This window comes from Megalops cyprinoides, chromosome 8 (genome assembly GCF_013368585.1).
Source record: "Megalops cyprinoides isolate fMegCyp1 chromosome 8, fMegCyp1.pri, whole genome shotgun sequence".
In the NCBI taxonomy this organism is placed as follows: Eukaryota; Metazoa; Chordata; class Actinopteri; order Elopiformes; family Megalopidae; genus Megalops; species Megalops cyprinoides.
In genome coordinates, this window is record NC_050590.1 from 7,937,602 (window position 1) to 7,964,835 (window position 27,234).

At 41.2% G+C, this 27,234-nt stretch overlaps 1 protein-coding gene across 2 annotated transcripts; it reads right to left on the reverse strand.

Annotated features, from left to right (window-relative positions):
• Window positions 1-331: 331 nt before the first annotated feature.
• arih1 (ariadne ubiquitin-conjugating enzyme E2 binding protein homolog 1 (Drosophila)) lies at window positions 332-26,391 on the reverse strand. Of its 2 annotated transcripts, none has more exons than XM_036535338.1 (14): window positions 25,969-26,391; window positions 17,480-17,547; window positions 14,816-14,960; window positions 12,414-12,506; window positions 11,908-11,963; window positions 9,326-9,392; window positions 8,919-9,025; window positions 8,417-8,459; window positions 6,923-6,994; window positions 6,703-6,833; window positions 3,114-3,171; window positions 2,615-2,875; window positions 1,912-2,024; window positions 332-1,592 (listed from the first exon to the last, which is right to left on the reverse strand). In XM_036535338.1, the coding sequence occupies exons 1-14, from the start codon at window positions 26,251-26,253 to the stop codon at window positions 1,508-1,510; spliced, it is 1,584 nt and encodes a 527-aa protein (XP_036391231.1). In that variant the 5' UTR covers window positions 26,254-26,391; the 3' UTR covers window positions 332-1,507. The 2 variants fall into 2 exon arrangements, with proteins under 2 accessions (XP_036391231.1, XP_036391230.1); XM_036535337.1 differs by having other exon boundaries at window positions 2,615-2,890.
• Between the last annotated feature and the right edge of the window lie 843 nt (window positions 26,392-27,234).

The window sequence follows — 27,234 nt, forward strand, 5'->3', positions numbered from 1 at the left end:
CTGTCTAGCTCGAGACCCCTAAAGTCCATCTGAGCCAAACAGTATGGCTTCCTTTAAAGCAACGTTCACAGCAAAAAAAAAAAAAAAAAAAGTGGGGTATCATATAAAAGAATGCTTGCCATCAACACCTCCAGGACAGCTTGCAGGACAGCTTGCAGTATTAGCCTTAGTGATGTCACCTTTTCACCCTGTTTAACAGTGCTTTTGGTACATACTATGACCCCCATCCACCCATCCGCGCACGCGCACGCACACATACATACACACATTACCACAAGGTGCATACAAGACCACATGAGGAACACCTCAAGCCAGGTCTGGGGGGGGGGGGGGGGGGTGTGAATGAGTGAATGTCACTCAGTTTGGCTCTAATGAAACAACTGATACGTGTCATTTTGAAATCATATTACATTTTCAAAAGAACTAAAAGGGGTTAAATGAAAGGGGGAGGTGTCGAGGAGGTGATTTCATTAAAACTATTCAGTCTTTTTATGCCGACTCACTCGCCACTGTCTACGACGCCACGTGTCATTGGCTGATCGTATCCAAGGTTGCAGGACATTTCTAAGCAACTTCAGCTTCACAAACAAGCCCTATGACAATGTCACTGAACCACTGTCTACCCTAGACCTGCTCTAAAATGACGGTTTCTATCAGCAATGCAAGAAATGCCACCACTTGGCAGGTTTGGTTTTGGCAGATTCAGTTCTCTAAGCATCTGAACCAACTGCTGTGAGGACAGTGGAGGAGAAGGGGGGGCTTGTCTTGTCCTGCGCCAAACATTCAGCCTCACACCCTCCACACAAAAAAGCTGGGAGAAATACTCGAAACTACACAGCAAATATACATCTTTTTGAATATTTGTAAAGAATAAATATTTTTTTTAAATTTAAAAATTATGCAAACACGTGCCACGCTTGCTCTTGAATTTCCATGCATATGCATTATTTACAAATTGAAAAATACGGATTTCCTTTCATTTTTGTAGGTTTTTTTTTGCTCAATTTTTTATACCAAAAAGGTTTTGCCCCTTACAATCAGCCAATCAACATTCAGCAACCCAAACAGGGATCTCACCACATACAGCAGACATAGGCAGGGACATTTAAAGCTGTGTTAAAAACAAAGCCCATTTCCCCACACAAAAAGTCAAAATGGAAACAGGAAAAAAAACATCCACAGAAAACAGAAAAAAGATTTGAAAAAAGATGTTACAATACAAGCCTGGAGGGGTATGTTTTTGTAGTATTTTTTTTCAGTGTCGTTCACACTCCACTCTGCTGCTAACAATACTGTTGTACAATTAATTATTCAATATTCTACCTCTTATTTCAATATAATTTACTTTAAAAGTTTCCATTAAAGAAAATAGGGGGGAAAAAAGATGCAATTTTTTTGGGTGGTGACCAGCAGTGACAGCAGAGTTCAGTGCTGTCCAGGGTAATTGCATCAGCACTCTCGTCAGGCAGAGTTATAGTCAAGAGTTCACGGTGAGCGGGCTGAGTCCTTAGTCCTCGATGTACTCCCACAGGTCCTTCTCGTAGCCTTCGTGCACGTGCTGCAGAAGCACTCTCCGTCGGCTCTCACAGTATCTGGGGACAGCGCAGAGAAGACAGAAGATATGGGCGCTATGTCACTGCAAGCCAATCAACTTATCACTTACTACCACAACGTCCGTTGGCAGGCCATCACCTGCACCAAATTTGATAAAATTGTACACAGCAAAAAAAAAAAAAGAAAGAAAAGATCTCTAGAAAAGAGCACTTCACAGACACAAACTTAAAATACCTTGGGGACTGTAGCGTATGTGTTTATGTGAAAGATCTGTATTTTGGATAGGCTGGTTGATTCAGGTGCATTACTATACACAAATTGTTTGTCCAGCAGTCCGTTCAACATGCTCCCACTGACCTGTACTTATCCTGTACTTTCTGTTTGATGTCCTGCAAGGAATCCTGGGAAATATCCCGCTCCAGGTATCCAGACAACACCTCTGTGGCATTTTCCAGGTCAGCCTGATTGTTCTATATAAGCACACCAGAGAGATGGTCCATTATTTTGCCTAACCACACAGTCCACAAAACGTGTTCAGGAACATGCCACAGACAGCACATTTTACCTGATGGTTAAAAGGAAAAACACTATGCGCATAAAACCACTAAATGTAGGATCCATGTTAAAATGACAATAAAGCTTTCCCGCAGCGGCTTCAATTCTTTCATTTGGCTTGGTGTAGGGCAGCAGCTGGGATTTATTTCACTGAGGCGGTTAACCAAAGAGGTTCTCTCTGGAGTGGCGGTGGTGTGTGACGCCTTGATATTGGCTTATAGGTTTGGATACTTGCTCCCCATGCACTACATGGCACTGCAGAGGACTACTGACAGACAGCTTTTTAAAATTTGAGGACCAGGTGTCTACATCTGCCAATGGCCGTTGAAAGGCCACGAGGCCACAGCAATTGTAGGGGGTTCCATGTCAGGTGCCAGAACAGCAGAAATGCATTGAAACAGTCAAACAGTGCTGCAGCTTCCACAGGTCTCTGAGAAAAAAAAAAAAGACAACAAACATCTGCATCAAAATATCAAGACCGTGACCTGGGCACGCTCCCTCTTACCTCAAAGATAATGGACTGATTATTCTTCTTGAGGTAGAACGCGAAGACGTAGGTGAACATGAGGGTGGAGCGGCACTGGCAGAGCACGTCCACCGCCTTCTTCAGGAACTGCACCTCGATCCAGGACATGTTGTGCTGCTGCATCTCCTCCATCTTCTGCTTGACCTGGGCGTAGAGCTTGTGCTCGAAGCGCAGGCTCTGCATGTGGTTCATGTAGCGGTTGCAGTAGAACAGGTACCTCTGCAGGGCCGCACGGGAGCGCTGCGAGGCACACATCTATCTAAATTACAGCAGAAACCAACCCGCGCGCTGGTGCGCATCACCCACGCAGGCTACGCGGTGCGTTTCACTTACACGTACAAAGTTCACCTTGCACTCACTCACACACAGTAGTCGCTCCTACGGTGCTTGATAATTTGGAACAGTGACTCATTGAAATTAAACGCAGAGATGCTGGTGGGCACAGCTCCAGCTGATCCTGCTTTTAGTGAATAATTACCTCTTGTGCATCTCTTGCTGCTTTTGCGTCATCTTCATTGTAGCGATTGCAGTTGTACCTGTAAAACAATTGAAATTTTCTCAGCACCATGGGAACACACTTGAAAGTTAAAGTAAAATCAGAAAGTGAAAATAATCCCAGAGAAAAAGGCTTTGTTGCAGACACATAAAGATCATAAGACTTAGTGACCAGTTCACAAAGAGCATCAGAAAAGACCACCTAAAACCGGAAGGAGATGTTAAGGTAGTAATGTTTAAAATTTAAGGCAGAAGTCTTAGATCTGAATAATTTCCATTGTCATGAAAACCAAGGCTTTGTCTGGGGACCTTTACTGACTGAAAAGTGGGAAACAGGAAGTTTGCAGGATGAGCTTCTGACAGGCAGACTGGATCAGCTTTTGGCCTTCAAAGTCACTGCCCTATATCAGCAGTGCTTTATCTTTCCTGCATGACTTCCAATACTTTACAAAAGACAACATGTGATAGACATTACAACAGCTTTACAGATACAGCGACTTGCTGCAATTTCCATTTTACAGGCCATCACCAAACTCACCCCATGTACTGATCTACTATGGGAAAAGAATGCCTCTGAATGGATCTACTCCAAAGCAAAAGCACATTGTTCATTAATCAACATCAAGACTGACAATTTCTTTCAGATGCACTTTTTACATTTTTAATTTTGTCTGGCTTGTAAATATCTCCAGCAGTGAACAGCTATGCTTACATGGTGTGTAGTAATTACTGACCAGCAGTGCCAGGTGTGATCATCTGCATTAGTGGACTTACATACATGAGTATGGGCACAACTGCACTCAAAATATAGACCGCTTGATCTTTGGAGGACGGTAACAGCTAAATGGATTGTTTTGCGCGTTTCATCGCTAGTGCACGTGTAGAGGCAGGGAGGGTGCAGGTGCAGGCAAGGAGAGACCGACTGAGTCAGTGAAGAAAAAGTACTACTTCCAACCACAATGGCTAATGCAGTACGCGTGCTGGAGGGGCACCAAACCAGCCTAATGATCATCATGCAGTCGCGCGAATGCAACCACGTGAAATTTTAACTCGCACACTGTCAAAAAAATGGTCGCATATTTGCAAGTCGCACTGGTGCACCCAGTAATAAAATTTAGTCGCACTGTCTCCAAAAATGGTCACAAAATGCAACTAAATGGTCGCAGTCTGGAGCCCTGGCACAATTACTCAATGGCTCCTATTTACCTATCGCCTTTTGAATTTAGATTGAGGTTGTTTTAGGCATTGCTAACTAACAATGAAGACAACAAAGATGAGAACTTCATTCAAAAATATGTCTTTTAATGAATAGTTACTAGGACTAATTCAGTGAGGGGAGTTGCTTGCTGGGGAGTACAAGTCTGCTTCCTTTGAAGAAAGCATCCATGGTAGCCAACAAATTCATAACTCGTTCAAACTCATTCGAATGCAATCCACATTGGGCATGCAGGCATAGACACGAGTTTCAGCAGAGAATTTCCAAATAGCAGACGGGCTCTGGTTTAACATTGTAAAGTTAGGGCACATTTGGAATGTGAACAGGATCGTTGTGAATAATAGGCTATTATTTGCTACACTGTATGTTCAAAGTCATTAATAATTTCTTGATCAAGAGAAAATACATTTCAAAATAGAACACGTTACAGCTCATAACGTGAAGTAACATGGCTTTTAACATTAACATTAGCTATGCTAGCTAGCTAACTATCTTAACGAGACGAGTCTTCATCATCCAGAAAGCCAACGTGCCACCTCCTTAGATGCTCGAGCATAACTGATGTGCTCCCATGCTAGACAAGGCGAGGTTTGCAAATGTTGCAGTTCACAACCTTCTTGGCAGAGCTAACCCTTTCGCATGTACTGTCACACCGGTGTGATTAGCCATTTAGCGCATATGCTAAAATGGGCGTGATTAGAAAACTAGACTGGAAAAATTCTAGCTAATTTTAGCCTTGAGGAAACAGCAATTTAACATTAAAAAATATAGCAAATGATAACTGAAACATATGAGAAGCTTAATAACACTAATGAAAAAATAATGAACCATGTAATGTAACACACTTGCTACATAGCATAAAAATATGTTATGTGCGAAAGGGTTAAGAGTGAAATGCTGCCACACTTTTGAGGTCTTTGGTCGGGAAGGTGTTGCCATCTCTATTGTTCACTCCGGTAAAGCAATGTAGCTAAGGCTACATGTCTGAGCATTCCGAGTCAGCACGAAAAACACACGCGATGACGTCACCAACTAATCGACAATTAAATTTGTTGGCAACGAATTTGGTGATTGATTTTAGTCGACTACATTGATTATTCATTGCACCCCTCCAACAAAATAAGGCAAAATCATCCATGGTGAAATAAGACAGTCACAGAACCCCACAGGTATCTGTACAGAGTGTTCAATCTCACAGTAGCACAGTGTGCTCACTTTACAAAAACAAAAAGCACCATAACAACATACTAGACTAAATATCACTAGTTATAGTCTGCTGAGGCCCCCAGCATCCTTCCAGCCAACCAATCAAATTACTTTCTGGCAAATTAAACCTTGAGGTGGGCCTTCAGACAATGTATTGTACTGACATTCTTCCCTGAGGACAGATATCACACGGGACGGTCTGACCTGCAGGACTCACATGTCCTTCAGGTGTAATTACAAAAACAGTAACAGGCACCTCTCAAGTCACCACGATCCCAAAATTATGACCCCTATTTCAAAGACAACTCTTTGAATAAAATACACTTCTCTCTTGAATCTACTTTTCCAATAGTTCCCTTTACTTTCCTTTTTTTGAATAAAGGACATTACCCATTACTATATTTATACAGCAATGACTACAAGCTGTGCTAAAACAGCTATATGAAGAGGATTACACCTAAGCAAAATGTTTGAAAAAAGCCAGACTGCTGTATACAGAAATATACAGACCTATACTTTTTTCAACATTACTTCAAGTAAGTCCCTCCACGTCTCCCTCTTAAGAGTTTTCCAGCAATCCATCCCAAATGTCAACACAATGCCAAAACTGTGAAAGGTCACTTAAGTATTTCTAGATCCTGTTTTTACTGGCTAAGACAAACCGATTGGAAAATGCTGACAGAGGCAGTGGAAGCTGGTATTACCAACTGGAAACATAAGATATCTAACCGTGTAATTTGACATTCAAGATGAGAGGGGGGGTGGGGGGGTGGTAGGAGGAGCCACAGGCACAGAACGTATCCTGCTGCTGACAGCTATGGGAATTACTCAGCGTCAGCAGACACAGAGAAAAGTATCATTCCTTTTCAGCCCTTTTCTTCAGAGACGTCATGCTCTGGGCACACCCCAGCAACCGTTTTAGTGACACAGAATAGCTGGCGATGTTTGGGTTTCGGGAGACAGAAATTCTGTGTCAGGATGCCACAGATTCAGGTGCCCAACAGGTTTATATTTCAGCGTGCACTCCAGACAGGCAGACAGGGATGAGAGACTGACCTCCAAGCTTCTGTGCCTTCAATGGGATGGGTGGTTTTCAGACTTTTAAAAGAGCAGAGGCGATGAACGAGAGGGGCAGTGTGTTTACACTCACCAGGCAGAGCCATGCGGCTCCCAGGGACCCAGGCAAACCCAGCAGAACTCTGCTTTGCAGTTCTGGTTCCGGCACACCATGTGATTGCAGCCCCCGTCCTTCTCAATGGTCACGTGACATTTGGGACACTCCTGCCAGCCGCAACATAGAGTTAGTCTCCTGGGCCTCTCGCTGCCGATCAAACGGCGATGGACCAGCCAAAGTCGCGGTTGTCGCATACCTTTGTGTTCGCTGCAATCCAGTTTGACGTCTCGCTGTCATCGTCGCACTTTTTAATCCACTTCCTCAACCACTGCAAGACAGTTAAGGAAAATAAAATCAGCACAGATCATGTTAAATACAACCCAAAATTACCCAAAAATCACCCCCAGAAAACGCTTTAGGTAAAGAAGAGGTAAGCTTTATTTCTGGATGAGCACAGGTCTGGAAACCGTCATGCACCACAGATCCAAAGTAAAATCTTTTCTAACCTCTCCACCACAAACAAAGCAGTATAAGACTAGCTCAGGATACAACACATCATTCACAGTACAGGGAAAGAACTTTCCCAGACTTGATTTGCAGTGTAACAGCATAAACCGTAAAATGCAATGCCGAATTAGCTGGGATCCAAAATGGAGCTTTCTCTGGACAAACTAAAGCAACAGCACTGCCCACAATAGGATTCTTGACTTACACTCCTTATTTCTGTGAAAACATACTGTTGATAAGGCATGTCTTTTGATGCTGCCACAACAAACACAAGGCAGTAGATTGCTTTGGAGTCTCACAAGCAGGTGAGTACAGAGGTGGGAGTCTAGGGCATTAGCGCTTCCTTCAGGGAGGAACACATGTTTCTCCACAGCCAGTACTCTGCTCAACTTTGACCAGAGGACAAACCCAGCTTTACAAATTTTAGCAAGTGCCTCAAACGCAAATGAACCAGTGATTTTCCTGGATATAATGTTTTCCCATCAGTGAAAAAGTTATAAAGGATTTCAATAACCCTTTCTCTTGGTCTAATGTTTATGCTTCAAGCATTAATCTTGAAATCCATTTAGAAAATCATGCCATCTGTTTTAAATAATTCCCTATGCTTTTGTTTGATTACAGAAATAGAACTGACTGGAAGTTCCTTTAATAAACGAATTAACATTTAAATGGTAAATATGTTTGTTCTCGGCCTTCTGAGATCCAGCAGCAGCAGTCATCACACATTCATTTCTGAATAATTTAAGCCATATATTATAAAAAGAGGAACCCTCAACAAGGCCTCTTAAATAGGACTCTCCATTAGAAGGAAAAGCAATATCAGGTGGAGTACAATATGCACTCATAATAAAAAAAACCTTTCATTTGGGCAGTACGGGGATCAGCAATTTTAAGTAAATATACAGCTGTAACAGCATGATGAACATCAACTTCATGTGCTTCACTAAGTTCATCGGGAGAGACCACTCTATGTAATCCTTAATGATGACTGTAGTCACAAACTGGAGAGTAGTTTTCAGCATTCATGCTTGTTCACGGTCTCTGTCCGCAATTACTACCCTGTATGTATGTACCCTACGTATGATGCTAAGGAAAAGCAAAGGTCACAGTGTCACTGCTGACCTGCTATGACATTCAAGCCATCTGATCCTTGAAGTAGGTGACAGAGAGCATATATTGTTGCAACCCTGTATGCCGGTTGTTTTTATAGAGCTTCAGGTCATTCAAACTGCATTTTACATACCTTGCACTTGACAGGATCGTGCCAGTTCTCTCCACAGTTGAAACTGTAATTGAGGAAAAAGTACCACTGTAAATAACAATTGTTGGGATGCATTCAGTTTTCAACACTGGCACAGAGACCCTCACAAGCTAAAGCGGATGTAAAGCTATCACCCGAGCGTGCGAAACAACGAGATTTTGCGCGGTAATCACTTTAAGCTCAATTATGAGGTGTGCTCCAAGCGGAGGCATTAGGCCAGAGCTGTAGACGGTAAAGGGTGATAACTGAGATGGTTGTCGCAGCCTGGCCCAGAGAGGAAATAATGTGAAACCTTACACGAGGTCTTTGGCAGAGAAGCTCTGGGGCTGGCTAACCTGATAACCCTGTGTGTTTCTGCTGCCATGTGGAAGGGGGCCAGAGGTAGCCAGGGACACCATAAACAGGATAACTGTATTGTGGTAATCTGAATCCGGAAGGAACAGTTTTTTTTTTTTTGGACTTTCATTCAGTGGAAATCTCTTACCAGAACTGGCGGCCGCATTTGCACCTGACAGGCTTGGCATCAGGGTACTGGACTTTGACAACGTGGTGGCAGTCCGGCGCGGGGCACCATTTTAACAGTCGATTGCACTGCAGGGGGAGGTGAGAGGAGCTTAGGGACTCAGTGAATGGAGCTGAGTTCTGAGGTTACAACACTAAATAAGAACCTATGATCTAATCCACCCATTTCACGCAGAGTTTTCTGAACTGCTGCTTTTAGCTACAGATTCATTAAAATAACAAGGATCTGACACTACTGTGCATTAATTACAAAAAACAGCTGTTATTTAAAAACTACCCAATAAAGCTTTCCTATGCATCTCAATTTTGCCTTTGGCATTTCCTGAGGTTCACGGTAGACTCTTGAAAGAAACAGAAATAAAACCTTACCTCTACAAAACTATTGGTAATTAAATGTTGGTACTTCAACTTCACTTTTGAATCTGTTATAAGTCTCCTGTAAGGAAAATAACAATAATTTTTTTTACCATCACCATCAATCAACTGACCTTCAGAAACAAACAGAAACAGGTCACAGATTTTTATATAATTCTCATGATCGTTCAAGCATCTTCTGGATTTGGAAGCATAATTTTTTGGATTTAAACCTTACAATTTGGTAACCAAATAACATTTGTAGAGTTACTGTTGTCATAAGACATTTGAAATGTGAAGGAAACCCTTCACCTGTCCCACAAAACTGTTAATTGTTTAAATTTTCATTATCCCTATATTTCCAAATTCCTTTCATTAGCTGCTAACTTCAGTCATTTGCATCTGAACAGTTTGATAATTGTCAATTTGCAACTGTCTTTGTCTGACTTTGTATATTGAGGACCAGCACTTTCTTAACCGTCCCCACCTGCCCAATTAATGGTAGTGAAATACAGGTGTGCAGTGGTGGAGCAGAGGCTCATTTTTTTCTGCAGTTGGCAGTAAGGCGCTTAGGGTGGTTCCTTTGTGGATTTTTAAAAATAAATGAGAATATTTGGTATGTTTGCTCCTTTTTTGCCCATTTTTCAGTGAGAAGCTTCTTTGCAGTAATCACTGTCACAAAGCCAGTCAGGGACATGTAACGGTCCAGATCAAACTGTGAGAAAGGCTGCTCCAGCCCTCAAAATGAAACACGTTCTGCAACATGATGTGGATATGTTTTCAGAGTACATTTACACAATGAGTCACTGTTTCTACTTTTTTTACACTGTGGTGCTGAGCAGAAAACAACATCTTACGTGGTCTATTTAAAGGTGTAGTCAAAAGGCCCTGATAAGCTACTGCACTCACGTAAGGGTGAACCACTCACAATGAAACTCAAGCAAAGGGAACATTTTCATATTTCTCTTTCGGTTTCGAGACCAGGGAGTTTGAGGAGTCGGGGTCTCTCTTTGTTTCGGACAGGAAAAAAAAAACTCTTAAAACATGCAGGGCTCTACTCAATAATAAAATAAAATGACTGAGTAATAGAACATGCCGGCACTTGCTTCCTTTGTTTACCCAATGCTAAGGACAAAGTGCATTCTGCTGAGTCTGCTCAGCTTCACTGTCCACGTTGTGGGCACTGTGTGGCCTCCCTCAATACAGACAGCATTGACTTCGCTCCTTCTCCAAGTGGCTGCATACACAATTAAACTGTGCTTCATTTTCCTGTATCAGAAGGGTGCCAAACCATTTGTGCCAACACTCTTAAACCACAGAGCTCTATCTCTGTCTTCGAAAAGCAGAGAAAGCCGAAGCAGCACAAGATCTGCAAAGTAATCCTGATTGCACCAATTTGAAAGACGCTGTTAGGGGGACCACTAATTCCAAAGGGGGCTTCCCTACAATATTATGCAAAACAATATTACATCTTGTGGACAGATAAGCATTGGCTGAACCCTAACGGCGATCGATGTCAAATAACTGACCGGACTCAATGCTGACTCTAGTTCTTAGCTAGGCTTTTCTTGGCCTAACTGACATCTACAGCAGTGTTACATACATGGCCTTGTAAGAAATTACAGCATTCTGCCCCAGAATGTGTATTTGCGCCTTGTTTTTCCTTACAGCCTCTAAGACCACAGCTGTCCATCTCTGGCCCAGCATCGTTAACCATTTAGTGGGAGCAGGATATAGGTTAAGACAATTACTGCCAGCATTAGTGCTGGGGTGGAAAGCGAACAGCAACAGATTAGGAGCAGCGCCCTCCATTCAGGGATGGGAGCCGACACCGCAAGGAAAACTCCACCAGTAGAGAGAGTGGTGTTCTTGGTCAGGGAAAGTCTGCTCTACTTGAGGGAGCATTACGCAACCTGGGAACTAAAGCCACCCTGCTGCAAAGCCCTCTACACCTGCCCAAAATTACTTTGGTTGCACTGCATGAATTCAAATCTAACGAATGACTTGGAATAAGGGCTTTTAAGGAGCCGTGTGCACTTTGGACAGACTTACACGTCTTATTCAATTCACGTGCATTTACCATGATTGAAGGAGACTTTACACACCCTAGGAAGCATCTTAGCAGATCTGTGGGTGCACAGTGGCAACCTGCTCCTACCTAAAACTAAACGCATTTGAACAACTGGCACCTGTAATGGCTCAGTCTATTGAGATGGGTAATCACTAAAATGCTTCAAGCTACATATCCTCTACAAGGGGACAGATTGTCTGGATAGCTCCACACCACAAAATACTTGAAAACTTTGAAATTAAGTGACCATTTTCACAGTGAAGATTTCCATCCAGTTTTGATTTTATTCAAATTTATGTAACTCATCAGGCTTGTGAGACTTGAGTGAGAAATAAAAAGAACAGCACTGCTTTAAATTATGAGGCAGTTCAGGCTCACCAGCGTAGCTGCCTGCCTGAGGTTTTTGTGAGGGGACAGGAGTGCGTTTCTGTCAGTGGTCACGACACTGAAGGCAAATTAAGATAATTAAATACATAAACACAAAAGGCACACCACTACACAACCACTTCAACAATGAAATACTTACATGACGGTGTTGTCATCCACCAAAATATCACAGCTGTGAGCAGGACAGGAAATGGTCTTCGAGAAAAGGGGACACAAGAGGCTTCATTCAGAAGAGCAGATACATAAAACTCAGCTTGCAAATGTTCTCAGATGAAAGGTTTAAGTATCAGTTGAGTGAGAGACAGAGGTCTACCAGTGAGAGGCCTTCATCGGAGCCCTCTAAACCCATTCACAGAGCCTTGTGAATGGTTTTAGAAGACCCAGTAATTCTACTGATTTATTGTTGTAGTTCATTGTGCAGGTATCTATGAAGTGCTACTTGTTTGTGACAGTAGACAAACATTTAAGAATAAGCTCATACAAACTCATATATTTCATTACAGAATACTTTTTCAACCCTGATGACACAACTTAACCTTCAGTGGAAAAAACCCTCAGCAAGAGTTTTCATTAAACTTAGAGGTTCAGGTACTGCAAACTTGCATAAGTGCAAGGAGATGAAAAAAATGAAGACTAAGCCGGTACCTGTCCCATTCCTTCCTCGATGATTTTGGTTGTTAAGTAATCACCCCAGCACTGCATGCAGAATTTGTGACCACACTCCAGACCTGTGAAGTACTGAACGCAAAAGCAAACAGTTATTTACCTAAGTTTGAGAAAGATCTGACGTCTCTAACCCTCTCAGTTCAGTTAAGAAAAAAAGGCCAAATGGCACTCAACCAAGGTAGCTACCAAAATATGTTGAGCTCAGTGCCCAGTATAGTGCTTTCATTGTCTGACTCACAGAAAAAAAAAACATCACAATGGTAGTATTAATTATTAAGTCATAGATAATTACAGATTACTATGTTTCCAGTCAGTTCTCACATTAGTAGACAGCCATTGTTCCTGTTCCAGATATTTCTCATTTTGTCACTCATATATTGTGCAAAGACCACTTTCCTCTGTATGTTATTCAAATAAAGACAATAAAAGTGTGTACATCTAACCAAGCGGCCTGGACAGAGGTGCATAAGGGTAACGGCATCAACAAATCAGTCTCTAAAACAGGCGCCTCAGAGCTACCATAAAGGACATCCAATTATGTATGCCAGCTGTTGATTCTTGACTCTGTACTTAAAAGAGCAATGTTAAAATGTTGAATCATCAAGACACTAAAATATGGTCACTTTGATCGTAACTGAATTCAAACCAAAACAACTAACAACTAACAACTGACACAGTCTTTCACTGGAAGCAGAGCATAAACAGCTGTTTTGTAACATCCTGCCAAGTGCAGTATAGGGCTCTCCTCAGACAAAGAATAATGGTGCTACATCACAGTGCCTGTTACTGAAACAATGTAAAATATGTGAAAGCAAACAGCTCCGTCAGACACAGAGACATGGGAGGCCCATGTGAAATTTTTTGTACATTGTTAGTGTCAATCACACCTCTCAGGTCCACACAAATGCAATTATTGGTTGACAGCCAGTTGCATATCAGTCTGGAAGTCCTCTTGCAATGTAGTGTTGGAGTAGGGTGATACCTGTTGCTGTGCGGCTCAGTCTTAAAGGTGGGTAAGAACAATGCCCTCACTAAACAAAATATAACATGTTACTACACAGAAGTGTCCCACAACAGGTGCCAATGCAGAGTGAGCTACAAAACCACACCAAATAAAGCAGCATGCAGGCTGTTGGCTACTGTGAGAGCTGATCAACCTACAGAAGTAATATCGGCTGTTCCTGGAAACGTAATCATATCCACGCTATTGTAGGTAACTGGGGCATTCATTCAATTTAAATTCAAACATACAGTGTGTGCAACAACTTATATCCAACAGTGAAGACTATTCAGAGATGACAAGCGAGTGACTGTTCCCCGAAGAAATTCCAAATCCATTTCATAGGAGCTTGTTGGCAAATCCGCCCTGAGGAATTATTTACAAAGGGAACAAACGGATGGCATCCCACTCACAACTTCAGACACTGCGAGGGGAACAACGCATGCTGAATAAATAGGTCAGTTCCAGAGACTGGAACCAAACAGCTGCTGGGTTGAAGGAACTGGCAGCAGATGAAGGAACGCTTTTTTCCCCTTCTCACTTGGCATCCCAGCAGCCTCAGAAGTGACACTATTAACCAACGTGTTAATTTTTCCAATACAATGCAAAATGTAACACTGACCGTCACACGGACAAACTGCACACCAACAAAAGAACTGTGAAGGCTAACAACTTAGGGGGAAAAAAAAAAAAAAAAAAAAAAACACCTGTGAGGTTTAATGGCATCTCCAATGACACTGGTGCGGCACTGAGCCGTGCCAAGAAAACTAACAAACCAGACAAGATCCTTTTATGAGAATGTGAAATCTGTGTTAAAAAAAATGCCGGGAGAAATGCAGCAGCAGCAGCTTTTCATTTTTCCTGAGTTCACGAGACTTGAAAAAATTTGCTTTGTCCCTTAGGTGCCGCTGCTCTGTATACAAGTTTAGTAATCCTGTCAAGAGATTAGTGGGGATGGCTGCTCGTTAGCAATCCCTGCTAATGGCCTTGAGCGCATGAAGAAGCTGAGCTCCACTTTTAGAGATGTCACAATAATGTAATGCAATGTACAGCCACTCACACTTCAGCCTTGCCTGTTGATACCATGGTACATTAACACTGAGGCATGCAGTAAACCAGCTCTGACTCACTTTACAGCTTATCAGCTTCACTTCACGTTCACAGGTGGCCAGTGATGGTTTTTGATGTTACAGTGCTTTAGATGAAAGGATCTACAGGGCATTGTGGGAGACGGGTGTGGGGCTCCTCTGTTCTCGACGAGCAGAACAGAGATGTCGGGAGGAGGGGGGGGGTGTCCCTTGACGCAGCGTAGAGCTGAAAATGACTGAAAGGAAAGTGGAGTGCGTGAGCTGAGAGACCGGTTCCATCTGAGGGCACTGACCGAGTTGGGGTAGTTCAGGTAGCAGATCTGACAGGGCAGGTCCTGCGCCGAGGACCTCGTGGTCATCATGCGCGTCCGAGATTTCTTACTGGGGTTTATGACGTGACACTCAGAGAACAGCTTGTCCAGGTTCCCATCAAAGTACCTGTGAAGAACACAAAAAAACACTGTACTCAGATTCACTTTGACAACATCATAAATTCAGATGCAGCGGTGGAGTTTCTACAAAACAAGTCCTGTTCAAGCCAAGCCCTGGCATGCTCCTGTCTGTGTAAATATTGATATCTTTGATTACAAAAATTGATAAATAGCCAGTTCCATAGGCAAGACCAGTTTTTTTTTTTTTACACCTTAGGCTGAGACAAGCTTCATTTCACGAGCTTGTTTTCAACTTGTTTTTGAGATATGCTCATCATGATTAACTGCTCCAACTTCAATTATCCTAAGCGATAATCAAACAGCTGGTCTGAAAATTAAATTCAGTGGTCCGAAAGTTTGTTTGAAAGGAATTTATCACTCTGCCTACACTGCAAGGACAGGGGAGTTTTCATCAACATGATATAAAAGGCCCTTTGAGTGAACATCTGCTGTTTAGGCTCCTGACCCTTACTGACTACACACAGGCCGTGGTATCTCTTCTTTACGATTTTCTAATACGAAGATTTGATTACTGCTAAGGTGGAACCTCTTGGTGCGGTGTCAGTTCGGGACGGGGAGCTTTAACACTTTAACGTTAATCGCAATTGGGATGACATCTGGAAGAATGTTTTTACATCCTCAAAGACTTTAGCTTATCATGTCATGGATAAAGTACAGATTTTATATTTGCCCTTATTGTGCTTGTCAAATCAGACTCTTTGGTGATCATACTTGCAAGATGTGTGATACTGGAACAGTCCTTCCTATGGTCTGGGAGTAGTCCGTAATTGTGGAAATTTGCATCTTGTCTGAAATTTTTGATGGGATTCCCGTGTCCTGCACTATTGCTACTTGGTGATGACACTAGTATTATTTTAAATTCACAGAAGAAGTGTCTTTTCATGGCAGGCTTAACAGCAGCAAAGAAATCAATCCTTAAAGGGTGGTTTGAGCCTGGGTGTAGCATGAAATCTGTATGGACTGGTTATTGTTGAGACACCCTTATTCTAGAATGATGCACTACTAAGCTTCATGGGGCCTCTTCCAGAACCTAGATAACTGGTCCAAAGGGACTAATTTTGTCAAAGGTCTGACTTAACCCCTGTCGTGTGTACATTATTATTTGCATACAAATACTTTTATTTGCATTCAATGCACAACTTTAAACTCTTTTCTTATTTATGTAACTGTCAACCCCCCCCCCCCCCTCAAATGTTTGTGTGGACATGTTTGCATAACTGTTTTGTTAAACAGCATAATAACATATATAATACATAACAACAATATACTCACAAGTGGGCTCATACCACTTGAAAGTATCCTATGGAAACCCTGCCGTTAAGATAAGAATTTTATCTGGGACCTTGGCTTAGAATCTTGTGTTGAAGGACACATACTATGTTTTTAAACATAGGACTATAGAACACACATACGCTTATCATTTTCAGTGATTGGGTGGATCAGGGAAAGGCTACATGAGTCTGTGTTTTTAAACAATAATGAGGACACCAGCCTTGTATATAGATGTTGACTTGCTTTATGCACATCAGAATTTACAATTTAGCTTGTACCTTTTCTGGCAAAACCCTGAAACCTGGTCGTGCAGCACTTCCAATATTGGTGACTCCTCATGGTTTTTTGCTTGTGTTGTACTCTACCTCACTTGTAAGTCCCTTTGGATAAAAGGGACTGTCAAATGACTAAATGTAAATGTAAACCAGAATTTCTATTTGCAACTGGAATTCCCCATTTAAAAAATGGAATCAAACTGTTTGGATGACTCTGCAATTAAACGCGATGCAACTGGTTTGATAAAGGTTACATAAGGAGCGTTATCCAAATTTTTTTAACCAATAAAATAAAGGGGAATGTACCTAGTGATGGACACTTATCTAAACCACACAGAGCGTGTAAATGGATTATCTGCGGGTTGCAATGCTTGCACTTGGCGCATGTAACCCTACCCGACACACCAAAAAAGGCCAGCAAAAATGCAGGTATTTTTCCCTTTCCACACACTTGACAGCTTGACCACAGTGACAAGGGTTCCTACTGCACAAAAAGGATTTTGCCCTTTTGAAAAACACCTAATTAATTGCACCAATTCAAAAAATAATGTTCACGACTAAAGCAATACTAAAATACTTAATTTAGAAGACATTCTGGGAATAGTACTCATGCCAGCATACAGATCACCTATGGGAAATAAAAAGAAAATCACCAAAACATACCGTGAATAAATTGTTATAAGTTATTATGCTGTGCTAAAGACATCAAGGTAGAACCACAACAGCCTACATAACGATACCATTCATCTGACTAATAAATGACAAACTAAATTTTTAAGAATGCTGAGAGCCTTTTCAATGTATTGAACTTATGTATTAAACTGACAAAAACAAAATCATTATAGGACAGAAAATTTCTGACTCATTTTACAGCACCAATAAATTGTTTGAATCAGCACAATGTTCACAGCAGGCCTTGCAGATATCACAGGAAAGTCAAAAAACAACAAAGACTTGCCTTTCCATCAGCTTCTCTTTGTCCCAATTGAAGTGGCTAAGAAGTATTCTTGTTATAGTTGCAGGATTCTAGAAAAAAGGGACAGTCATCAGGATTTGATGCAGCTAAGAAGATCCAATACAGGGCATTGCTTTTTGTTTAAGCCTTGGGAGTTGTTCATACCAATTCATTTACAAATATACAAAGCTATACAAAGCTACATCACAAGGCCTGACAGGAAATCAACAAAGCAGATTTAAAGAGAGGATAAAAAGAACTCAATCAATAACTTCCCCTATTTGTTTGCACACAACAAAATATTGAGGTTACAGAGAAAAGGAATGGATAGCTTGCAGCTGGTTTGTCCTTCGTTAAATAAAAAAAGTCTTTATCAGATAAATCAATAAAAAACTGCCATTGACGACACTCATGTATACATTGCAATACATCACAACTGACACTTGAAATAGTGCTGGACAGCAATATTGCTTGATAAATATGGTATGTCCCTCTCGTGGGAACTATTAAGAATCACTATGTTTCCCTGGGATCAAATGCAAACTGCACCAAAGGTCTAGCTTCCTGGGTGAGCTGAAAGGAAAAACATGGAGGCCCCTTATAGTTAGTTTATGAGAAAAATTGTAAAAAAAAAAAAAAAAAAAACTTTAAAGAAAAAAATTACATTTTTAAATTTTTGTGGCTGAGGATTATAAGGCACCTGTTTAGTTCAAGTTCATATTCATTCTTCTAACATTCTTCTATCTCCAATCAAAGTGAAACCCTCACACACATCGAACCATCCCATGTAGTATGGCTCAATGGGTCAATTAAAGAAGTCTTCAGTCACTATTCAGACTCTGAGGTTAGACAGATTATGTTCACGAAGTGCCTCGAAGGTCCTCATGCAATCTAAATGCAAAACATTTATGCAGGGCCCTACAATCCCCTGGCTGAACTGCAAACACTTTACTTCTGCAAGAGTCACTGTAACTGACTCTTGGTATGAGGATATGACCTTCCTCTAAGTGTGCACACTTAGCCTGTCACAGAATCAGTCAATAACTGGAATCCCCACTGGCATATTAATGCATCTATAAGAAGGTTCTGAATCGACTGGACCAGATGGGTCTTTTAGGCCCACTGAGACAACTAAACTTCCCACATTCTGTCTCAAATATCCATGCAGTGTGTTGACAGAGCTTGTCTACACTGTAGCCTATATGAATCAGTCATCCGTCTTAAAGAATGTATCAAAATGCAACTAATCTTCTTGAGTAACTGCACAAAATGGGAAAGATGCCATAGGGAGGCTTGTAAAACATTCAGGACATATTTAACCCTGCCACCACATCATCACACATCACCTTAGTAAAATTAAAATGGTTTTTGATGAGCACCATAATGGCACATGTGCGATTACACTACAACAATGAGACTACTCTTGCTAGTGTAGACTGGTCCAGCGGGAGTTAAAAGAACCACCTAAAATTTTGGTCCATCCCCTTTCACTCCACACTCGTGCTTTTTCTTTAAATACATTTGGACTGAGCCCACTAACAGCTTTCATGAGGACAATGAGCTTTTTGTTCCGTGAAAGCAGAAGCCACACAATACTAATAAATCCTAAATAACCAATACTGTACGCAGATCAGGAGAAGGGCAAGACACAGGACTTCATTGTTCTTTCAACAGGACACATCAAATGAAATGGCACCTACTCATTTTAGCCATATGGGGTAAAGGACCCCACACCTTCTGTATGGTGATTAAACGGCGTTATAGTATTGCTTTCCAGTTTAGATAAAAACGCTTGCTGGGAGAAATTTTGGGATTATAAATTCAGAGTAGGACACACAGAGGGTGGGCAAGTCTACACTGAATATATCATCAGGCCTTTCTAGTACAGAACCAGGATTAACTAAAACAATGTCAGTGCCAGGCAGAATAATTAGCAAACCCGACAAGACTGCTCTGTTCAAATGTGTTCTTGATGATACATTCTAAAAGGAAAAACCAGTCTGACCATGTTCTGCATTGTCGTGTAATGATTCCAAACATAATCTATGTCCTGGCAATTTCTTTAGAAATAGACCTCTTTTCTGGATACTGTATCGCTATAGATCAGAACAATTAGCATTTCAATTCCTCTGGTGTTACATTTTAGGCACAGATAATTTCCTGTACAAGTTTTGTACATGTGTTTTCAAACAGGAAAACAAAGCTGTTAAAAGTTGGATCTGTGTTAAGTGTTAAATTATTGTTGTACTATAAGCGGTGTTTGCATGATAAGGGAACACAAATTAACTTTTGACACCTGGACGATATTATATCAACAAGGCCTCCTCCCATGTTTCTGTGAAAAGCTACTCACAGTGGGCCTTCACAACACCTCTGTCAAACAGGTGGTCTTACACAGCACCATGCTTCAGTTATATGCATACATACGTAACACGCACTAGTAACATTTCAGTCATATATGTTTGGATAATGTTTGAGAAATGAGACGCCTAGTGATACACTGAATTTATTACACATTTCACTTCTGTCACAAGTACAAATTCACTGGCATTTCCTTTATGAACAATGGGGAATGCCATTGCAGTGACCGTTTCTACTCAGACTAAGTTGTATCATGGCATAATACTGGCGAGCACCTTTCAGCCTGCCATTCCTTTGGAGTTTGGACATCCACTATGAACACTTAACTGTTAGGGATGGGACAATAAATCAAAATTAGATATATCGCGATCCATAAATATTACGATCCATTTTGTAAGTTAGAAAATGATATCGCGATATTTGCTACTTTGTATTGTACCCTAATCTTGCCCAATGATGCGCTAGTAACTAGTTAGTGCAAGTAGAGCTTTACCTGCATATGTAAAGTTCACTTGTCTCTCCTTGCCCATTCACAACCAAGAAATGTCTTTTCATTGCTGCTTTTGGTCCGAGCTAACTTTAGCCAAAGATAGTCTTTGCGTTACCTATCATACTGGACTGTATCTCCACCACGTCCTTGGCAACATATTTATGAGTAGCTAATGAAGTTGTGTAGAAGACACTCATTGTACGTCCCTGCAACGCCTCGACTGGTAGGCCTAGGTAGCTAATGTTTATTTCTGTCAACGATTTGCAGATCGCAAAGATACTGTATGATGTACGTCTAGCCATAAACGAACTTTAGGTTGACACGTGATTGAGTTAAACAAAACTAATTTATTCTCATTAATGCAAAAACAAACGGAGTACATAGTAGAAACAGATATAATAAATTTATACTTTGTCACTTGTTTCTTCCTTAAACTTGTAATTCGACAGGGTAAGAAAATCGTGCCACTCCACTGAAAACAAAACAGAAAATACCGGCAAATTTGCTACATTGCATTACCACGTCAACCAACATCCGCATCTTTCTCTTAAAGTGATATGTGCCAATCATGTAAACAATCGAAATATAAGGGTATTGCAATGAGCACTGTTACTTAGAAACACTATATTCAAATTACATGCAAGTACTTATTTTAATAAATGTGTATATGCTGGCATCAAACATGAATTTGGCACTTACAGAGACTGATCGCAAGGGTGTGAGTGGATCAATATTTAATTTCGCACAAAATAATTTTTAATCGCAAATGCGAGCAAAACTGTCGCACTGTACAGCCCTGATATGCATGCACATACAGTGTATGAGCATGAGCTTCCAATTGAACATACAAAATTCAGGCTCTGTGGGACTGCTGGACCCCTAGTGTGAATTCCACCCTTAAGCTTCTTCTGCTCTTGCATCTCCTCTCCCTGTTGCCTCTTCTCTGCTGTTTTCTGTATTTTGTCACGTTTCCATATTGTTTACACATTATGTAACAACCAAAGCTGCCAAGTGTGTTATGGCATAGGTCTCTGCAAGCTTATATTTTCCAGGACAATTTTATCTTTGTAGATAGTTGAGAGATACTGGTTTCCATCCACTGGATCAGCCTAAATGTAGACAACTATTATCGAATGTTCATTTTACTTGTAATTTTTGTTGTATTTATTCATTTATGTGTTGTACTTATGACACTTTTGTTGTATTTCTGATCTTTATGAGAATTTCTGTTGTTACTTTGATCTCTTTGTGTGTTATCTAGTAGAGAACTTTATTCAAATGAGAATGTATTTTGCATGGCTAAAACTTAAATATCAATTCTGAATATTCATACTTTCTCACCGAACTGGTATTAGGCTCTATTGAATCGTGGTGATATCGAATTGCAAACCTCATATTGTATATCGAACCGAATCGTGAGGTAACTATTTTGTCCCATCCCTACTAACTGTTAATGGACACAAAAGAACCGAACCTTGCAACCCACAGGCCACGGCTTGAATCTCTTTGTGCTGATGTCAGGGCATGGCAAATAACGAGCCCTGGGGATAAACTGCCATCTATTTTTAGATTATGGGATAAACAGCATGTAATGTCAGTGACTGGTGACTCCCTAACAAAGCAAGAGAGAGAATGAAACTTTTCTGCTGAAATGCAGCCACTTCATATTTGAAGTGCAATACTCTGGAAAATAAATATGAAAGGCTACACCCCCTAACTAAAGGAAAAAGAATAAACCGAGCAGAGCTTCGCAAGACTTAAAACTGGGTCATAGGGGGCAGCTTCATTTTTGCTGTGTATCTGCAATGGATGCTGGTGGACTACCATGCTGATATAGGCCAGCAGCAAACCAACGTAATATGGCACCATAAAATGCAGCATGTGAACAGCAGGAGTTGGGGAATTCCACAGCTGTTCCACTCCAGCATCTCCCAACAGGCATTGCTGCCATCACAGAGCCGTAAACTGGGCCACCGCGTGAAACACCCCCCATTACAGCTGAAAACGTATTACAGCCACGACAAACGGAACAAGTCACCTCTACCGGCTTACTCACAAAACAACGCCCACGGATCTTCTTAACCCTCGCCAATTAATAACATCATTACACGTTGCTTTCGAAAATATATCGTTCTGGATAAGAACGTCTGCTGAATGCAAAATATGTCTTCCTGGATAAGAGTGTCTGCTAAATGCAAAATATGTCACTCTGGATAACAGCGTCTGCTAAATGCATGTAATGCAATGTATATATGTACATATCCACAGCTTAAAAACAAAGAAAGAGGGGTCTCAAGTGCTTTGGAAAAAGGTACAATATCTTTAAAGATATCTACATTAATCAAAACTAAAAGCCTTTGTTAACATGGCTTGCTAAAATGGTAAGCCATATTAATAAAGTTTTTTTTTTATCTTTGCACCTCAGACATTTATGCCCAAGTGTCTTTTGGATGATGACTTAGGCTTGTATCATTTTTGCTACGTCAAATTACAAAGCATAGCCAATTTTTATCACAATCCATAGCATAAATTTTGAATGTTACTCCAAAATACATGCACTGACACTCAGGCTGAGCAATGGTGATGTCAAATCCAAGAATCAGACCAGTAAGGTTCTAGTCAAAAGTTTGCGGGCAAATTTTAATTGCATCCTTGATAAACTGAGTCACCTTCCCTGTGATTGGGTCCTTCTTACAGACAGACTTCCTCAATGACTAATTAAATCATTTACTCATGGGTTTTCTCCTTCCACAGACTGCATTTTCTATGATGGTTTAACTACTGCTAGGTGCCACCTTTTAATAAATAAGGAAGACACTGACAGACAACAGGTATGTATCAGCAAATTAATGAATCCTCAAAAAGACAGGTTGGAAAAGTGTAATAAAATGTTTTGAAGAGCTAGGGATCATATCTGACAGCTTCACATCTCAAGGGGGCAGATATGTGTACGGCAGCCACTTCTGAAGAATTTCTAAAGTAACAACTCATATATTTCAGTAGAAACTTTAGCTGTGCAACCCTGCTTAACTGGCATGGAGTGATGGAATCCATTCTGGTCCACCAGACAGATAATCTCCACTGGACCCTGGCCATTGCCCACACATGCACATGAAGTGTTTACTGAGCCCCAGCTCTTAATACCAGGGTCAAGGGGTGAAGATGTTTGCGTAACTGTACTCACAGAATGTACACAGTTCTTTCCAAACTAGGCCTTGTCACTGGGCCAGAGGGTGTGGATAGGCACTTATTCACACAGGGCAGTCAAGTGAAGATCTTTGCAAGGTCCCATCACCTCAGGGTATACAAATTTCCCTGAAGTGAGTACAGTATTGAGGACAGCATTTTTTTGAGGGGAATCAATTATAAATACACACAATACAGTCTTATCATGCAATGTAAACACACACATGAACACACACACACACACACATCACGGTCTTATTATATGCCTGCTACAGGTACAGATAAACTGAAAATGCACCAATCTATGGACCACGAATAAAGCCCAAAATAGTGTTTTGACAACAAAACAGGGAAAGCAGTACATGGCAGCTCCATTTGTTTATTCTGCATTGTGAAGCAACTCAGCCAAGCCATTCTTAGGATGCTGCGCTGTTGTAGAACAACAGGATGGTGACTCAAAGCATCAGCAAAGTTAGTCGGAAAGCAAGTAAGTGCTATTCCAAATAAAGCAGATCTCGTGAAGGAACGACAAGAAACTAATTAATGTTGTTTGCTTAGTCACATAAATATGTATAAATTACATGAATAAATACAGCTAAACTCTCTTTAACTCTGAGCAATATTATATTTTATAAATGTAGTTAGTCAGTGCACAGGCAGTAGAAATTGTTTGAGTAGATGCTTCCAGCTGATTAACGTATCTTAACATGCAAAATATAAATGGTTAAACATCCGATGCTGTTTGCAGTCCGACATGTAAGAAAGTTACCACGTCAAAAACGGTCTAGTCAGTGAGAACTACTTGTCAAGCATGTCTGAGAACTTTGTGCTGGATTTTCTTGATAGCTGTTGGGAAAGAAAACTTATAAAGCTGGTAAAGTACCTATGTGATCACACCTTTTTTTGGAAAGTACACATTTGCATCAGGCTGCCAATCATATCTCTGAGGTAATGTTTTAAAATATCAGAACCTCGGTTAGAAATACATTGTGGCTGGTCACATTTATGGGAAAAAAACTGTAAATGATTTCTAAGATGTCACTGGTCGTCAAAAAGAGAACTGTATCATACTGACTAGATAATCTAGATAAGTACGTAGATAACTGGCTAGTTACCTTGTCCCGAATGATATTACACCTAAAAATATGGCATTAACTACGTTGGTGGAAGACAGACCATGATGGCATCTGACTGAACAAGCTATAGAAGCAACATGGTACAGTTTGTCAGCCTGGCTACATTTTGTCAAATCATTCACATTAGATGTCACACCAGTCTGCCGTCCTGTCAGCTGGCTGGCAAGCAAGCAGCAATTGTTGGGTGTCACGTCTTTAAGGGCCAGGTGGCAACCTAGCTTGCTACCTCGGCCCGATGGAATTTGTGAGTCACAAACTTGCTCGTGAAACAAACAAACCACAGGCTAGCTAGTCTAGCTGTGTAATACCACTTTGAAATCCCCCCTCTCGGTATGACCTGCCAGCTCTGTTGGACGACATCGGTTTAAATTCGATTTAAATGGATGTTGCTGTGCACTGCGACTTTCGGAACCACACAACGACAACATTAACCAGTTTAATTTATCTTAATGCTGTTCTGATCGCCGCTTTGTGAACCATAAAATATCAGTTCCGCCATATTGTTGACAGATCTGGAAATAACATATTGTTAACTATATTGCTAGTTAACTAATCAGCTACTGCAGCAAGCTACCCATATTCGGTGAATACTGTTAATAACAGCGCAGCGAACAAGTAGAAACGTCCAGCTGGCGAACGAGATAGCCAGCTAGCTATCGTTAGCTTGTACGCCTTTTCAACAACCAGTTACCATTAACTTGCTACTTACTCAAACGTCAGCTATATCGCAGCTGACAGAAAATTGTGTTGTTATCACTAACTAGCTTATCATCGCCTTTCATAAAAGTGTGGGCTAGTCTATTAGTTAGCCAATTTGCTCACTATCTAGCTAATATTAGTGCTAGTCCTGATGGCGAATGGTTAGTTAACTAGTTGGCATTATGTTGGCTATGTTAGACTAGTCACAAAGCTAACCATCCCAACCGTAACTAGCTAGATAATGTAGAGGTCTAGCTAACTTAGCTGGCGACCAACTCAAGCAGCAATGTTCATTTTCACCTAAATAAAACTGTTGCTAACTTTACTCATCTTGTTATGCAGGTTTGCTGATATTAACTAGTTGACACGTTCAACTTGGTAACGAGACATAGTACATTTAAATTCACATATGTTGGCTGATGTTACCTAGCTAGCTGAACTAGCCAGCTACCTGCATGTCTGTGTTTTGTTTGCTAGCCTATCGTTAGTTAGATACGACTAATCCTCCTCCAGAAACCAACATCTAGCTGGCTACTGCCGTTTGTTTTAGACTCTGTGGCCTACCAACTTTCCAGCATCCTCGGTCTTTCCTGTAGCCGGCTTGCCTCAAAACACCTCACCTGGATGACCTCGTTGACCTCCCTGATACACTCCACCATATGCTGGAGGATCTGTTCGGCAGTGAGCACTTCGAAGCGATAGTCCTCTTCATCCTGACCCGGCCCTAGGCCACTTCCTCCGGTCTCCCCGCACTCGTCCCGCTCACCACCGGCCACTACAGGATCAACCAGCTCCACCTCCCCGAGCTCCAGGGTGTCGTCTTCGGGTTCCCCTTCAGCGCTGTCTTCGCTGCATTCCTCTTCCTCGTCGTCGAATTCATAATTATAACCCTCGTCCGAGTCCATTACTGGGTCAGTTACGGATTGTGTTAAGAAAGGGTTCAAACACGAAATCGGTACCGAGCTGAGCAGAATAAAACAGAAATAATGTGGAGACTTCAAATTTTCAGCCGCAGAAAAAATAACAACACAAGCGCCGCTGCTCCAGAGCCAACAAAGGGACGCGGCGTCATGTACTGACGGCTACTTACGTCACACGTAGAGAAAAAAAAGATGTTTGCCCTGGGAGCAGTTTCAATAAAGTCGGCTGAAAGTTTGAAGTTGAGACATGCGCAAACCCTTTGTTTACTATATGTCGCTTCTGAGTGTCCATGTTGAGTGTGGTGTTTTGACAATTTTTACTGACCTTGCGCGGTAGCTATAGAAATAGAATAATGTGATTCACTCACGAAAGAATAAGGCGTTTCGACAACTGATTTTTTTTTTGTATAGCTAGGTCATTGTCAATGTTTCCCCCATCTCTCTCTCTCTCTCTCTCTCTCTCTCTCACACACACACGCACACACACACATTTTCTATGTGGAAACGACTATTTTCTGTGCTTTTGACACTAACTCTTCAATTTTATCTCCCACCAATCTGGTAAACTCTGAGACCACTTCTTAATATTCTTATTGCGTTGATTGATTCTGCTGTTCTTATTTAAGCTGTCTGAATCCTGCCATTGCTTCCTGTGGTTTCTGCAGTTTCTTATATGCAGACAATTCACAGCTATAAACCAAAGATTAAAGCTTTTGCAGTCATAAATTGCCAAAGGCAGATTTAGAAGACCATTTCTCAGTACTGTAATGTTTTTGCCTTACAGTAAGTCAAAAATATTTTAGTCTTTGTATGATGATAGGATGTTATTTAGTGTTTTAGCTAGTTTCAACCAATCTGGTTACGATAATGTAAATCCAATCATTGGCAAGTGTGTCCAAAATAGTCCACACAATTTTTAGTCCCTCATCCAGTGCGGACTCTTGCGATGTCATTAAAAGAGTAGGC